This window comes from Phaenicophaeus curvirostris, chromosome Z, assembly GCF_032191515.1.
Source record: "Phaenicophaeus curvirostris isolate KB17595 chromosome Z, BPBGC_Pcur_1.0, whole genome shotgun sequence".
In the NCBI taxonomy this organism is placed as follows: domain Eukaryota; kingdom Metazoa; phylum Chordata; class Aves; order Cuculiformes; family Cuculidae; genus Phaenicophaeus; species Phaenicophaeus curvirostris.
The window spans coordinates 51,770,537-51,785,623 of record NC_091431.1 but is presented as its reverse complement, the minus strand read 5'-3'; the positions used below and the strand labels follow the sequence as shown (position 1 = coordinate 51,785,623).

At 36.7% G+C, this 15,087-nt stretch overlaps 1 protein-coding gene across 1 annotated transcript in view; it reads left to right on the top strand.

The window, feature by feature from the left end:
- The window catches only part of DMGDH (dimethylglycine dehydrogenase), a 42,471-nt gene that overhangs the window by 15,783 nt on the left and 11,601 nt on the right, over positions 1-15,087 (top strand). The window contains exons 7-14 of the mRNA XM_069881169.1: positions 956-1,154; positions 5,810-5,979; positions 6,148-6,301; positions 7,170-7,335; positions 9,876-10,006; positions 11,265-11,482; positions 12,296-12,453; positions 13,518-13,577. Of these exons, the coding sequence (XP_069737270.1) occupies positions 956-1,154; positions 5,810-5,979; positions 6,148-6,301; positions 7,170-7,335; positions 9,876-10,006; positions 11,265-11,482; positions 12,296-12,453; positions 13,518-13,577 (1,256 nt within the window). The remainder of the gene's footprint in view (positions 1-955; positions 1,155-5,809; positions 5,980-6,147; positions 6,302-7,169; positions 7,336-9,875; positions 10,007-11,264; positions 11,483-12,295; positions 12,454-13,517; positions 13,578-15,087) is intronic.

Below are 15,087 nucleotides of genomic sequence, written 5' to 3'. Positions count from 1 at the left end.
ACAGGTGCCTGTGTGCTGTGATTAGATGCAGTCACCAAGTCCGTGTTATGTACCCTTTTGCAACTGAATAGGGATTTTTCTAAACTGTAGTTTTCTCCTGCATACTGACAGGGGCTCTGGATCTTTCCTGTTCCCACAGAGGAAATATGGTTGTCACGTAAGAACACAGGTATAGCAAAAGAATGTCTTAGGCAAAATGCCATGCTTGGATACGAGCACAAGAAAGCTGTAGATCTTTTTAGAATTTTTGTACAAAAGAAAATTCCTAATTATGCCATATTGCTACTTTCAAAAAAGATCACTTTGTTATATCGAGGCTTCAACTTTCTATTCAGTTATAGACAGAAATCTATATTAAATCAGTAGTGCTGCTGTTTTAAAAAATCACTGTGTTTTCTAAGAAAGAGCAATCAGCATTGTTGAGATTTGGATTGCACCATCACAACTTCCTTAACTTGTTGTCCCCACTAGTGCCAAGTCCCTCTACAGAATAATGATCAGTAGTGCTTAGAACCCAGACTGAAGGCTGAAATATATTCAGAAATTCAATAAACACCATGGAAATCATAAGTTAATACAGCAAATATATTTCTTCCCCTTCCCAAATTGTTGGTGTATTGAGAAAAATAAACGGGTCTTATTACAGTCGAAAGACGTTTTTTGTATTTCTCCACTTTCTACTTGCTTTGTTGAATTTGTGTGACCTTAGGGTTAAATAACTATGTATAAAAGTGTAACTGCAGTGATAATAAACTTGATCTGCAGGTAACTAGGGGTTTATGCAGACCATTTTTCTCCTGAAGGATGGCAAAGCCTTAAATGTACTCACTGGTGAATTCTATATAACTTTCTGTAACCATGTAAATTTTTAATCTATGTAGATTGCATAACTGTATATAAAATGTAGTAGTTTCAGTGTTATTAAGTGTATAATAAGAGACATATATTTGTGCAGGTTTTGGAAAAGAACTTTTTGAGTCTGATTTAGACAGAATAATGGAGCATATTGAGGCTGCTATGGAAATGGTTCCTGTTCTGAGAAAAGCAGACATCGTAAACACAATTGCAGGTCCTATCACCTATTCTCCAGACATTCTTCCTATGGTAGGACCACATCAGGGTGTCAGAAATTACTGGGTAGCTATTGGTTTTGGGTGAGTAAATTCTTCACTACATCTTTTGTCTGTCATATTGTTAAAATGCAGTTGGCACAAGTTTTGCACATTTGTAAATGTACGGGGGTTGTTTTGCACATCTTAAGTAAAATGTAGTTGGAAGTAGTGTTAATTACCCCTATTTACATAATAGAAGCTCATCTTTCTTACTTCTTCATAACTCTCACTATTTTTTGAGTTTGTTTCCTCCTTTTATTCTGAAGGCCAACATCTACGACAATTCATGAAGCGGCAAGAAATTTCTATGCAGCGAGTTAAAGTCATAAAAGTCCTGGGTTTTACAATACAGTTTCCAGTTCATTTTGTGTATTGCTTTAAACTACACCATGTTCAGCAGTTGTGTGGTATGTGCAGAAATAGGTGTCTCTGAATTTGGACAGAAATGCATGGTGCAGGAAGAACTCTTAAAATGAAGTATTAACTTTTGGGTGAAGAGTTAAAGGCATACTAATCAGGAGACACTGCCAGCTCACTAGGCGACTGATTGCTTTAGGAATAGGAACATGGTAATAGTTCTGTCTGTTGAAGATTGAGCTGAGAAGTTATGTTGTTGAGTGTTGAAGGAAAGCAAGTTAGGAGTGTGACAACAGGAATGAGTATTTTACTGGTGTCATTCTCCTGCCCATTACGATATTTTCTTTGACTGTGATTTATTATACATCTTATATACTTCAGTTGCACTTAAGTCAGTACTAAAACTTACTGACTTTTCTTTTAATTATCTTAATTTGACCATTGATCTAAGATGAGTAGAATGAACTGAATGCAATTCCAGGTGCATGTTATTGAGCACATTGTGTTTACATTGTTTATCCAATTGCCTAATTTGCTGTTCAAAATCCAGCTTAGCTTTTTGCAGTTTTCTTTCAATCCAAACCAAACAAACCCTCAGATCATAAGATAAGGCAGGATCACTAACATGCTTCCCGAGGCCCTCAGAATAAAAGGGTTTGGTAATTTTGCAATGATTTGTTGTGAAAGGTGTTCACCTTTGCTGCTTGGATTTAAAAAAAAAAAGTTATCTTTTAGTAGCATTTGCAGAACCTAGTTACAAAAGTGGTTTGCCTTGTCCTTGTTCAGGAAAAAGACTTGCAAGTTTGTTACTCTACTGCCAGACTTTGGAGCCTGTTTTCCTTCATTGACGTCAGTGGGAGCAGAATCAAAGTTCCATGCAGGAAAAACTGAAGAGCAATACTATATGCTTAAGTTTCTTTAAATTATTTATTTCAGAAATGTTATTAATCTTAAAATGTTTAGACACAGGTTGCAATTATGTCACTATCATTGGATTGCTTTGTCTGCTTTTCAGGGGCTTTTGACTCTGTTCTGTGTTTCTGGGTCACTGCAGTATTTCTACCAATGTTGTAATTTTTTATGTGCATTAGCAAATCCTTATCTTATAGTGAACTAGCAGGGACATTGTGACAGAGGACTTAGTGCTGTTAGTTTAGAGGATTTTTGTTATCTAAAATTAGCAGCTTGCTAGACTTTAATGTGCAAAAATGTTAAGTATAGTTAGCAGAGCCTGTACCAGTGTTTATTATTAAGGTTACTCAATGCTTTCCATTTTCAGTTACTTACAGCTTTGAAAATGTTAACAAGAGTAGCATGGACTTTTATTTAAAAAAAAGTCAAAGCAGTACAGCCATTTCAAAGAACAAGATAATCGGAAGGTATCATGTTGTTTTGCTGTGGTAAGGTTTTTGGGCCAAAGTCTTTCTTTTGAAAAACTCTAATCTCCCCATTTTCTGAAAGTGAGCTTAATATTTGGCAGAAGTGACCATTCTCCCAGAGATATGCCTTTCTGCCCTTCTTCACAAAATGTATCCATGAGGCCTCTTCAGGAGCATCTTTAAATGTTACATCTCGCAAGCACTTAATAGAGACTCACTTAATCTTGCAGAGTCCTACATTCTATCTACAGTAGTGTTCCACAGCCAGAAATTGAACAAGTTCTCCTGCAGAAATGTGATAGAAAAATGAGTAAACCTGGGATAAAGTAGACACTAGGAAAGAGGAATGGAATGAGTTGAAAATCAGTGAGAAGAAATGACTCATCAACGAGGCTCAAGAATAGGACAGGAGCAATGGAGAAGATAATCTGGCAGGTACTGGAAATAAAGAAGAAAGAGAGAAGTGCAGTTTGTGCTCATTAAGGAAATTTTCTTTAAATCCTCATATGAAGAATGTGGTTTCTAAACCATACCACTCTTCACAGCTATTTATAATATTCTGTCCCAGCACAGAAAATGTTTTGTTCTTGTGCAGCAGAACTGCAGGGGTATATTAATTCAACCAGCTTCCCATTATCTGAGACAATGAGGGATTTGGGCACCTTGCATAATAAAAAATCTCTGGCAATGTAGGCCCAGTTAGGAGCACCAAAATTAACTGATGGCAGAGTCAAAGTGGCAAATCTGTGCAGAGTGCACTGGCCGGTCTGCCTACGTGCAGTACTGTACCTGTGGTAGCAACTCCACATTACAGGGTGGTCTTGCCCCCAGAGTTACCCTGCCATTGGCTCAGTGGTCTTCAGCTGAAGCTAAAAATCTTCACTGTATATAGTATGTTGCCACCCAGAGTCATGCAGTGGTCTCTGTGCTGTGTTCCCCTGTGCTTTTGGCTGTGGTGGAAGATGCAGAGGCAAGTAAGATGTCTATAATTTCTTTTCAAATTGTTTTTGAAGGCATTATAGCTATAGCCACAAAACTGATACCTGTTAATAACAGAGAGTTGCCTGATTAAATTAACTCCAGCAATGGTTGGCTCTTCTGTAGTACTTGCAGAGTGGCAGTTTAGAGGCACTCATCCTTACATCCTTTCCTTTTTTTTTCTTTTCTTTTTTTAATGAGATTCCTGCCTACTTAGTTGAGTGCATAGAATTCATAGAATCATAGAATAGTTTGGGTGGGAAGCGACCTTAAAGATTATTTAGTTCCAACCCCCTGCCATGGGCAGGGGCACCTCCCACCAGCCCAGGCTGCCCGAGGCCCCACCTAGCCTGGTCTTGAACACCTCCAGGGATGGGGCAGCCACAGCTTCCCTGAGCAACCTGTGCCAGGGCCTCACCACTCTCATGGTGAAGGAATTCTTCCATACATCAGGCCTAAATCTGCCCCTCTCCAGTTTACACCTATTCCCCCTCGTCCTATCACTACAAGCCTTTGAAGCAGTCCCTCCCCGGCTTTCTTGTAGCTCCTTCAGGTACTGGAAGGTTGCTGTAAGATCTCCTTGGAGCCTTCTCTTCAGAATGCGAAGTTCATGAACAACAGCTCAGTTTTGATTTAGCTTCACTGTTTGGTGTAAGTGTCTGTGATTTAAACACTACATGCTAATCTAAACTTGGGTTTGGACAGACTTACTGTTTCTTCAAGGATTTTTCTGTTGTGCCCGTTGGAGCATTTCACAAATAACTTAGAATTTATTTTCACATCTTCTCTAGATATGGGGCTTTTTTTAGACATGACGAACTAATTCACAGAGGTATTAAAATAAGAAGTTTTAAAACATCCAATCTTAATTATCTATTAATAAATGTTTTGGTGTCAAATCTGAGGTGTCTGTATAGTCATACACAGACTGAGTAGCAACACACATACAATGCAGCACAAGGAAGGTTCTTGTCCCCAGTTATCCACTTCAAGTACCTCACAGGAACACATTTCACATACAGTGTTTTCCCTGTGAGTGTCAATATGTCAAGCATTTTGAAAGTTAGAATTATAAACAAAGTGCTTAGGTGAGGAAAACTTACAAATTTATATCCATCACTTCATAACTTCTGAGCATTTACCTTTGCTGTCCAGTGTGGTTCCTTTAATGCACGTTTCTAACAGGATATCTCCTATACAGTCTGATCCGTCACACACTTTCTGTGTAGAAACGGGACAGGCTTTTTCTATGTACTGATAGCAGAAAACTTCTACATGTTTATTTTGTTAGCATAGGCTTCTGGAATCAGTTCTTTGTACTAGAGAACATTTTGTCATTGTAGTAGAGAACAGAGCATATAAAACAATTGAGTAAAAGCAGCTTTTGTCTCTGGCACTACTGCAAACAAGTTTTCTAGTTTTATCTGTGGATCCTCTGCATTTCCTGGTTCTTAAAAGCTATCTTGGTAGTATTGTCTTTCGACTTTTGCTGCTGTTGCTCGTCACAGTAATGTAAACATTCAGTGTACCTGCTAAAATATCTCAGTCTGGTTTGCATATCTGAGTCTGGTCTAACCAAATCTCATTGAAAAAGAAGGGATATTGTGTGACTAGGAAATGTATTTAATAAGTATCAGAAGTTTGAGAGCTTTCTTTAGTATTAATTATTGGAGATCTAATGTCCCTGGAAAAGATTGTTAAATTCTGAACTTTAAAGAAATAAAGAACTTGCTATAATCTCAACCACTGCAAATGCTATACTTTAGCCATGAAGTTTTCCTGCTTACAGTAAGGCAGTAGAATTATCCATCTGTAAAGTATACAGTCCAGGAAAACAAGACAAAATAGAAAAAGAAAAAAGAAAAAACAATGGGAAAATTTAGAATACTTCAGGGAGTCTGTTAGTAGTATATGCTAGTACTGACTTTGAAAAACAAGAGAAAGAAAAGACTTGGCACTACAGGACTTTTTCCTGTTTTTAAGGTATGGCATTATACATGCTGGTGGCATAGGAAAGTACCTCAGTGACTGGATTCTTGAGGGGGAACCTCCATTTGACCTGATAGAATTAGATCCCAACCGATATGGAAGGTGGACCACCACTGAATATACAGCAGCCAAAGCAAGAGAATCCTATGGTTTTAATAACATTGGTAAGAAGGTATTTTTAAAAAATTAATTTGTATCCTGAATATTAATTCCAACAAAGCCTGCCACTAGATTTCTCTGCTTTCATATATATATTAATATATATTCTATCTTTGGCAATGTACAAGATTTAGTATGCCATGGGTTTTGGTTTCTGTTTTTGTTCCCTGTAGTTGGTTACCCTAAAGAAGAAAGATTTGCTGGGAGACCAACGGAGAGAACCAGTGGGCTCTATGATTTGCTGAAATCAAAATGTTCAATGGGCTTTCATGCAGGATGGGAGCAACCTCATTGGTTCTACAAACCTGGAGATGAAACTGGATACAAGTAAATAAAAGATTACCTTTCTTCTCCTGCCCCCATACCACCTATAAATTTTCATCACCACAAGGGTCAACTGAGTTATGTTTAATAAGAAGCATACATTTGTTCATTTCAGCAGTTATCTGTTAAGTAGATCTTCCATTACTGGTTTTTTTTCTATAGTTTAGAATCTATTTCATTCTTATAATGCAGACATTTTAAAACGCACATCAAGGTATCCTATAACTCTTCTAAATATGGGGTATCAGGGAGCAGCCCGTCTCAAGGAAAAGATTAAAGAACAATTTGTTCATTAAAAATGTATGTTTTTCTCCCTTTCTTATTATTTCATCAGGAGCACAGTACAATGTTTTCCTGAAAAAGCTGAATCCTCTCTGTAAAAATCTCAGGAAAGGAAAAGGCCAGTCCTCTTTTCTTTAATTTTCTGTGCCTGCTTTCCTAGTTACCTGCTTGCATCAGGGACCATCCAGTGAATAGATGTTTTCCACAGGCATACTGGAGTCCCAATCTAAATGAGGCTCATAAAGGAATAGAAATGTGCTCTGCTGTTCAGAAATAAAGCCTTTGACACCTTAAAATCAAATAAATGAGTCAGCAACAAAGTATGACAGGCTGCTACTTCTTGTAACATTTGAACAGTTCACAGTTTATTGTACAAAATGGTTGATAAAATACCAACCGATATCCTTCTCTGTTGTTAAAGGGTTTTAATAATTAAGCTATGTTAGACCATGGAAAATACTGGGTAAGCTACCTACAACTAGGAAAGTCTATCATTATGAATGATCATTAAACTGAAGAAACTGAAGACTACTTTCAGATGAAAAGAGCACAAAATTTCCAAATCTTATGTGTGAATGCTCTGTTTCAGACCCAGTTTTCGGCGCACAAATTGGTTTGAGCCTGTAGGTCGAGAGTATAAACAGGTTATGGAAAAAGTCGGTGTGATTGACCTGTCACCATTTGGCAAGTTTAAACTAAAAGGCACAGATTCTGTTAAGCTGGTGGATCATCTGTTTGCAAATGTTATTCCAAAGGTAAATGGGACAGTGCTAACTGTTTTAATGTAGGATTTAGAGAAACAAGATCTATTTCAGAAAGGGAAAATTAAGCATAATTTTATTGCCGTATCTTTCAGGTACCAAACACTAAGATACTTTGGAGAATATGATGTCTCAGGAGATATGTCTCACTGAGTTAGAAGCATGCACAGTGGAGCTTATATGCTAGAGTAGCCCTATGTAGAAATACCTTTTGGCACAAATCATTGAATCATAGGATGGTTGAGGTTAGAAGGGACCTCTGGAGGTCACTTTGTCCATGCCCCTGTTTAAGCAGTTCACCTGGAGCTCATTGCCTAGAACTATGCCCAGATGGCTTTTAAATATCTACAAGGGTAGTGACTTTACCAGCTCTCTGAGCAACCTGTTCCTATGCTAAGTCAGTTCTATGGTAGAAAAGTGTTTCAAACACAGAACTTTCTGTGATTCAAGTCTTTATCTAAAGACATCTAAGTGAATCTCATCCGGAGTTCTTTTATAGTAGCACTAGAATAACTTGGCAGTTGCCAGCCTGATAGTGCACTGTACTGCGGCATCTTCAGGCAGCAGAGGAGAACAGTGGAAGGTGCTCCTGCCTGATGTTGTATTCTTTCTGGATGCCCAAGGGGATAGTGTTGATAGTTTTGTTTTTTTCAAGCGTGACCTGTGCTTACTTTCCACCTCCTTCATACTGACTCTATTTTACAGCTGACTGCCTGAAGCAGACAAGGTTGCAAATATTCAGGATATTCAGCTTTCATCTCACACCTGTCCTTTCTTTACAAGTGTGGCTGCTCACAGATCCTGAGAATATGATCCTGTTTTCAAAAACGGAATGCCGTGACAAACTAGCCCAGGTTTCTTCTTCTTTGTCCTCAGCTTACAGTAGTGCTCCATGAGTCCCTGTATATTCCTGCTTCACCAACCACTCTCATCCAGTGTTTTTAACTTCAGAGGTACACCTCCAGCAAGCAGATTGTCCCTTTCCAAATTACATGGGATTTGCTCATTTCAGCACAGAATGTCATTAAACTCTTGCTGTAGGTGATGGTTTAAGATGCTTCAGGTAAGAGACAGAGGAAGAATAGGGAAAGAGTAGTTACACTGAAACTGTTGTTATGAAAGTAGATAAGTTCTCAGAGGTCAGAGCCAGATGAATAGGAAGGCCGTACACAAGAACGATGCCCTGTAGGTTTAGAAGACAGAAGAACCTGAATGGCCACATAGTCATATGTTTTTACTGTATTAATTTTGTGATAATGATCTAGATTGAAAGTTTGTTTTCCTTTTAGCTGGGGGTAGAGGTGGAGTAACTCTGTCATCAGTGGGTAGGAAACACTTGCTGTGTAGTGGTGGGAAACCAATTTTAAACAGGAAATTGTGAGAACAGAGCAAGTGCTTTATATGAAATTTTGTTGGTGTTGCTAAGAGGAAAAAGAAAGACAGATGGAAAAATGGAATGAACAGATTATCAGTCCACTTAAAAACCCCAGAACTCACAACAGTTGATTATTTAAGCTGTCTGATTCTTGGTACCATTCATACTTGGCTGCATTAGAGAAAAAATTGGTGAAGTTACTGGCCATATACTTGTATCACAACCAGGCTGGGTCTGACTAACGTCATATCCTGAAAATCCAGTTCTGTGCCTGTAATATGCCTGTAACTATATTAGTGTAATATGATCCTGGGAAAGATTGTTGATATCTGCAATATTTTTCCGATTTCCATTCATTGTCTGGAATCTGTGCACCAACTGGCTGATTGACTAGGTTCTTATGAGAGCATAATGAAATGAGAGAGATTAAATTCCACCTCTGGAACCAGACCAGCACAACAGCAATAGCACATTCATATTTCTGTTTCTATATCTATATGAGCATGTATACTTTTTATGGTCACAGCCATGTAACAGTTGTTTGAAGTTGTGCCTCTAGAGGTCTTGTTCCTAAAAAGAACCTAATTCACATGTACAGGGATGTACATTCATCGTCGGCAACTACGTAGAATGTAAAAGCATACATAAATCAGGCCCACGAAAGCACAAGCCAGCTCAGTATTTCTTTCTTTAAACTAAGGAGCAAAGTAATTTTATCCTTTTGGGATCTGAAAGCCTTATTCACAAGACTGTAAAACAATATTTATGTTAGTAATGTAGAATTTTTTAATCTGATGATCAAAGAACTAACAAATTTATTGAATTTACATAGAAAATGCACTCTTAAATCAAATATACCACAATTAACAATTATTTATTAATTACATGATATAAAATACAATATAATATAAGTAATATTTAACAATATTTATCTGATTTCCAACTTTTCATTTTTTCTGTGAAAAAGATGTGACATTTTCACTGTGAAGTTAAGCTTAGCCAGCTGTGTCTGCTCCTGTTATGGCATAGCACAACAAACATAAAACCACTGTTCTTTCAAGTAATTTCAAGTAAAGACATATTTCCATGTATTTCATGATGTTTACAAATTCAAAGGTTTTATTTTTCATTCTTAATAATTGCGAATTTGATTCTGTAGGTGGGTTCCACAAATATAAGCCATATGCTAACACCAAGAGGAAAGGTTTATGCTGAGCTAACAGTCTCTCAACTGTATCCTGGTGAATTTATGCTTGTAACTGGCTCAGGGTCTGAACTCCATGATCTGAGGTTAGTTTATTTTTGATACAGTAAGTACACAGTGCTATACACTCACATTAATGTAAAAACCTTTTTACTTAATGCTAAACTCTCAATTATTATTCAGCAAAGCTTTTGCTAGGTTCAAGAGAGTTCTGCTTATTTATTGATTTTTGTTTCTTAGAAAGTTGATTGAGTTGAATCCTGGAGTCACATACCAGATTATTGTTGGTGTAAAAAGATGGACGATTTACTGGTAGTTATGTAATACACTGTAATGGATGTAGTCCTTGTTTTGTTGTTGAACCCATTTGTGTTTGGCATTGTATAATGGAACAGTATGGTTGTTCTTTTCGAATGTTTTCTCTTACGCAAAAAGGAAAATTGGCATTAAACATGGATGACCCCACAGGCACTGACCTGGCCAATAGGGACGGGCAGTGCAGTCTTTGTGATACTGTGATAATGTCTTGTGCTTTGGTCTCTGGGGTCATAAAGTGAAACAATAGAAAGACAGAAAGAAGGGAAGAAAGAAGAAGCAGTTGCAGGATGACTTCATTAAAATGCTTTTCATAGAAGGACACTGCAATATATGTACAATAATGTACAGTTTCATAAGAGTGCCATGGGAGTCAGTAGGGTCATTGGCCCACTCAGGAACTAAATGGCAGAACCAGACCTGATACATTTACCTTTACAGAATCTCAGCAGTCCTGCTTGGTACTTCCTTGTGCCTGAGATCTTTTAATACCACTTAACAAAGTAGTACTTTATAAGATTTTTAAATATACTCTTTCAATTTATTTCAGGAGCTTCTTGAAAGAGAACATCCAGCTGATGCTTTTGATTAAATCAAATCGGACTTCCTGCCAATGCTTTAAATACTGTCTTCTGGAAGGAACAAGTCTGATTGTAGATTTCTGTTCACAGAGAACAAATTTTTACTAACACATTATGGATCCTAAGGCAAATGTGTCATCAGTTCCATGATATCATTTCTTTCTCTTATCTTGAAAATACTGTTCCACTCATTTAAATTTTCTTCTTTCATGGCTGTACCCCAGCTGCCTCTGCTCTTGTACCTGTATCTCACCAGAAAACTCTGTTTAACATTAATGATGGATTTGGCTACCTAGTGTAATACGTACTTCCATTGGGTTTGAGAACGTGTAGGACTTGGAGTTGCTGGGAAGCTGAACACTAATAAAAAATATTTCCTCTTTGATCTTTACCTAAATCAGTTATTTTTCATTAAGAAAATAACATCAGTGTTGTGTTTTACACGCAGATGGATAGAAGAGGAAGTAACAAGAGGTGGATATAAGGTTGAAATTGAAAATGTGACAGATGATATGGGAGTACTTGGTGTAGCAGGTCCATATGCCCGACAGGTCCTCCAGAAGTTGACAAGTGAGGATCTGAGTGATGGGTCGTTCAAGTTTCTTCAGTCTAGACTTTTAAAACTTTCTGATATTGCTGTTACTGCTATTAGGATATCATACACAGGTAAGTAATAAATAAAACAGACTCTTAAGGAAAGATGCAATAAATATAATAGTAAGAGTAACTTAAAATATGTTGAAAATCAATATCACCATGTATTCATAAGCAATAGGTTAATCACATTTTTATATAAATGCGTGAGAAAATGCAGTGCGTTGATTTTCAGATGTGATCTGGTCAGGGTCCCTGCTGGATTTTCCAAGACCTTTTTCTCCAAAGAAACCCCATAGTGTAAATATTTATTTTACAGAACAAAAGTCCAGTTCTGATAACCCCTGTGGTATTTGCTATGAAACCAACGTCAAGAATTGGTTTTGGATTACTTTATATTAGTTTCTACCAAGTGCCTTGAAAATGTAATTCTGAACCTTGTAATGCCGAGCATTCTGAAGCAGCTGAAGTCCTTTTTCTGTTGTTCTAAATATGGCACAGTATGCTTGTTTTATGCTTATTCTCATGCAGTTGCATTTGCTGTTCACTTGCCAAGTCACAATATGCTTTTAATGACTGTAAGCTTGATTTCTTATTGTGACTTTACTACATGACTTTTATTTATCTGTTATCCTGATCCCTCTCCCCACTAATTTCAATTAACAGTTTAAAATAGTGTAATAGCGCTACTGCTGAAGATATAGGACACATATAATCTGATAGTCCACACAGGGAATTAGAGTTGTATATGATAGCAGAATTGACCCTAAAATATGAATTAACACTTACACCACTGATCCTCACTTTTAACCAAAAATATGACTGTATATATTAGGATTTTTCATTGTTGGGCTGTTGGAAACATTAATCTTGTTTGTATAACAGGTGAATTGGGCTGGGAGCTCTATCATAGAAAAGAAGATTCTGCAGTTCTTTACAGTGCAATCATGGAAGCTGGCCAGAAAGAGGGAATTGACAACTTCGGAACATATGCTCTGAATGCTTTAAGGCTTGAAAAGGGTTTTCGAGCCTGGGGTGCAGAGGTTAGGAAGCAGATCTTCTTTATTATTCTCTCTGCTTATTTTCTTTTTTTCGTTATGAATATACAGCATTTAGTCAAAACTAGCTCAGGATAGTATTTGTACCAGTTTCTCAATTTAGCATGAAAAGAAAATTTACCTTCAGCTGGTAAAGCTGCTATAATTCTGAGCAGTGTCTTTTCTAAATAAAAATAACTAGATTAACAGCACTGCTATCAAAGACACTCTTATTTTGATTCACTGATGTTTTTCTCTTGTGTAGAACAAAATTAGGAGGATTTTGCTGAGCTCTAGTCTATTGAAATCAAAGGTTTGGTTACAGATTCTAAAAATGTTTCTGTAGTATTTCTGTAGTAACTACGTCATGAGAGGCCAATTATCCTTGCTTCATAAAGTATTCAGAACTTTTTATTTTCTGTTAGCTTGTTTCTGCTATGTTTGCTCACTCACTACTCAGGGGCCGCAGAGAATTTGGGGAAGTCAGTATTTTTCTGCTTATCTGAAATTTTTTTTTAGTTACTTTGGAAAGGGAATAGCTCAGGAAGGTGAAATGGTGGGCATTTAGTGGTTCTTTCTGTTTGCCCAGTGATATTTTTTTCCATTCTGGCTTCAAATGTTGCGTAACAAATCATCTCCCCTACACCTCATGGGAAGATGGCAAATAAAATTGTCTTTGTATTTTATTTTCCACTCCATCTAAGGTATTTTCCTGTGTTGCTATTAGTGTGCATACCTCAGTTTTTCAGTCTCCTGCACATTCCATTCTGCTTTGCTGAAAAGTCTTGTTTCTTACTGAAAAGTGTGTTTAATTTGCATATTGAAACTTCAATGAATTATTTATAGGTCTGTACTTTGTTAGGCATAATAGTAGATCTTCTGTTTAACTCATATATAGGAAGTGTACGGTGTACTCAAATGGAAGTTACAGGTATGCAGCATGGAAGACATTGACCCAGGAGTAAATAGAAGGCTGCATGGCATAACTAAATAAATAATTCCCACCCCATAACCCAAAAGTTATGATAGTCCAGAATGTATGGATAGTTAATTTGTTGTTTTTTTAACAGATGAACTGTGACACTAATCCCTTGGAAGCTGGACTGGAATACTTTGTAAAGCTAAACAAGGTATGTCTTTTTAGTTTCAAAGTTTCAAGATTATTCCTTTAAATGTTTGAAAAGAAAAATATCATTGTCTGTAAAATAAAATATATTTAGAAAATGAACAGATAACTTTTTTCACTGTATATAAGAATAATTACTTTATTAAGCACCGATTTTCTTTTAAAAAGTTTCCTATTTTTCTGTGCATCTTGCTAATAAAATTATACATTACATTAGGACTTTGCAAATACTCAATGTTGTCTACAAGAAAAATAACTGTGGTTTATTTTTGTAGAGAAATTTGAACTGTGGTTTTGTAAACATACAGTATCTATTTAAAAGCTGAGCTAAGCAGTTCATGCTGTGAAAACACTTTACTTGCTTATTCTTTGTGAAGGACTTGACTGTAGGATCATTTTCCCTGGCTACCACTCTGGTACATCTGTTGCTGAAAAAAACTATAAATTTCTTTAGAACTGATGACTGACAACTTGGTTATGGGTCAAATATAAGTTAATATCTTGTTTAACAAAATAACAATTAGTTGCTCATGGAATTTCTGAAGAGGTCCTCTGCTCCTGACTTGTTCCTGCCTGATTTGAAGTCTAGAGAATGGGACAAGTTGAATTTAAATATGCAATAAAGATGAGAATGTGTCACTTGGTCTTCTTCCATCAACATTCTCATTTTCTTGTATTTGTATTTTATCAAATCAAACCCTATCGTAGTCTAATAGGTACAGAAATGTTTTTAATTCTCTTTTGTGTTTCAAAAGAAATCGAAACCAAGTGTCCTGATTCTGTGAAGCAGAGGATCTCTCCATGAAACCTAGTGAAATAATTTCCTGTGCAGCTCTAATGTTATCTGTTTCTACCGATTCACTCATCACTTCAAACAGCAGTTCCCTGCACAGCAGATGTGGAGTTTCTATTGTAAAAAGATCAGGTCCTGTGCATTTCAGATCAGGTGCCGTAAATGAGGGGATATACCTGACTTAATCTTTTACCTCGGTTTTTCATCTTTAAAGTAAAGAAAATGCCAACATTTTTACTGAAGGGAAATGAAGAAGAAAAAGCAATGTTGGTGAGATATTTCATCTTTACAATGACAAAATGTGATAGAGGGACAAATTCTCTTCTTATTTATATTCCCTTTATACCTGCAAGGATAATAAGTCAGGTAATAAATGACCCTTGATCTTTTTTTGCCATGTTACATGGATGCATTGTGGAACTGATAAAAGGAATCCCAAACTTTAAGTTACCAGCTCCAAATAAACAATAAATCTTAAAACGTTTGATATGCAAGAATTGTGGAGGCATGTTAGACCTAGAAAGTTGCTTTTATGTTTATAAGACAATTCCACTGACATTAACAGGCATGAACACAGGAAGATGCCTTTCTTCAACTGTTGAACCTGGCTGGAGATGTTAAAGTTCTTCAGTGGCTGCAAGATTGATAAAACATTAATTTTTGTCCTAAGTCAACATCAGTGTGTGCTGTAGCAAGAAATACAAGTTCCAAACTTGTTCTT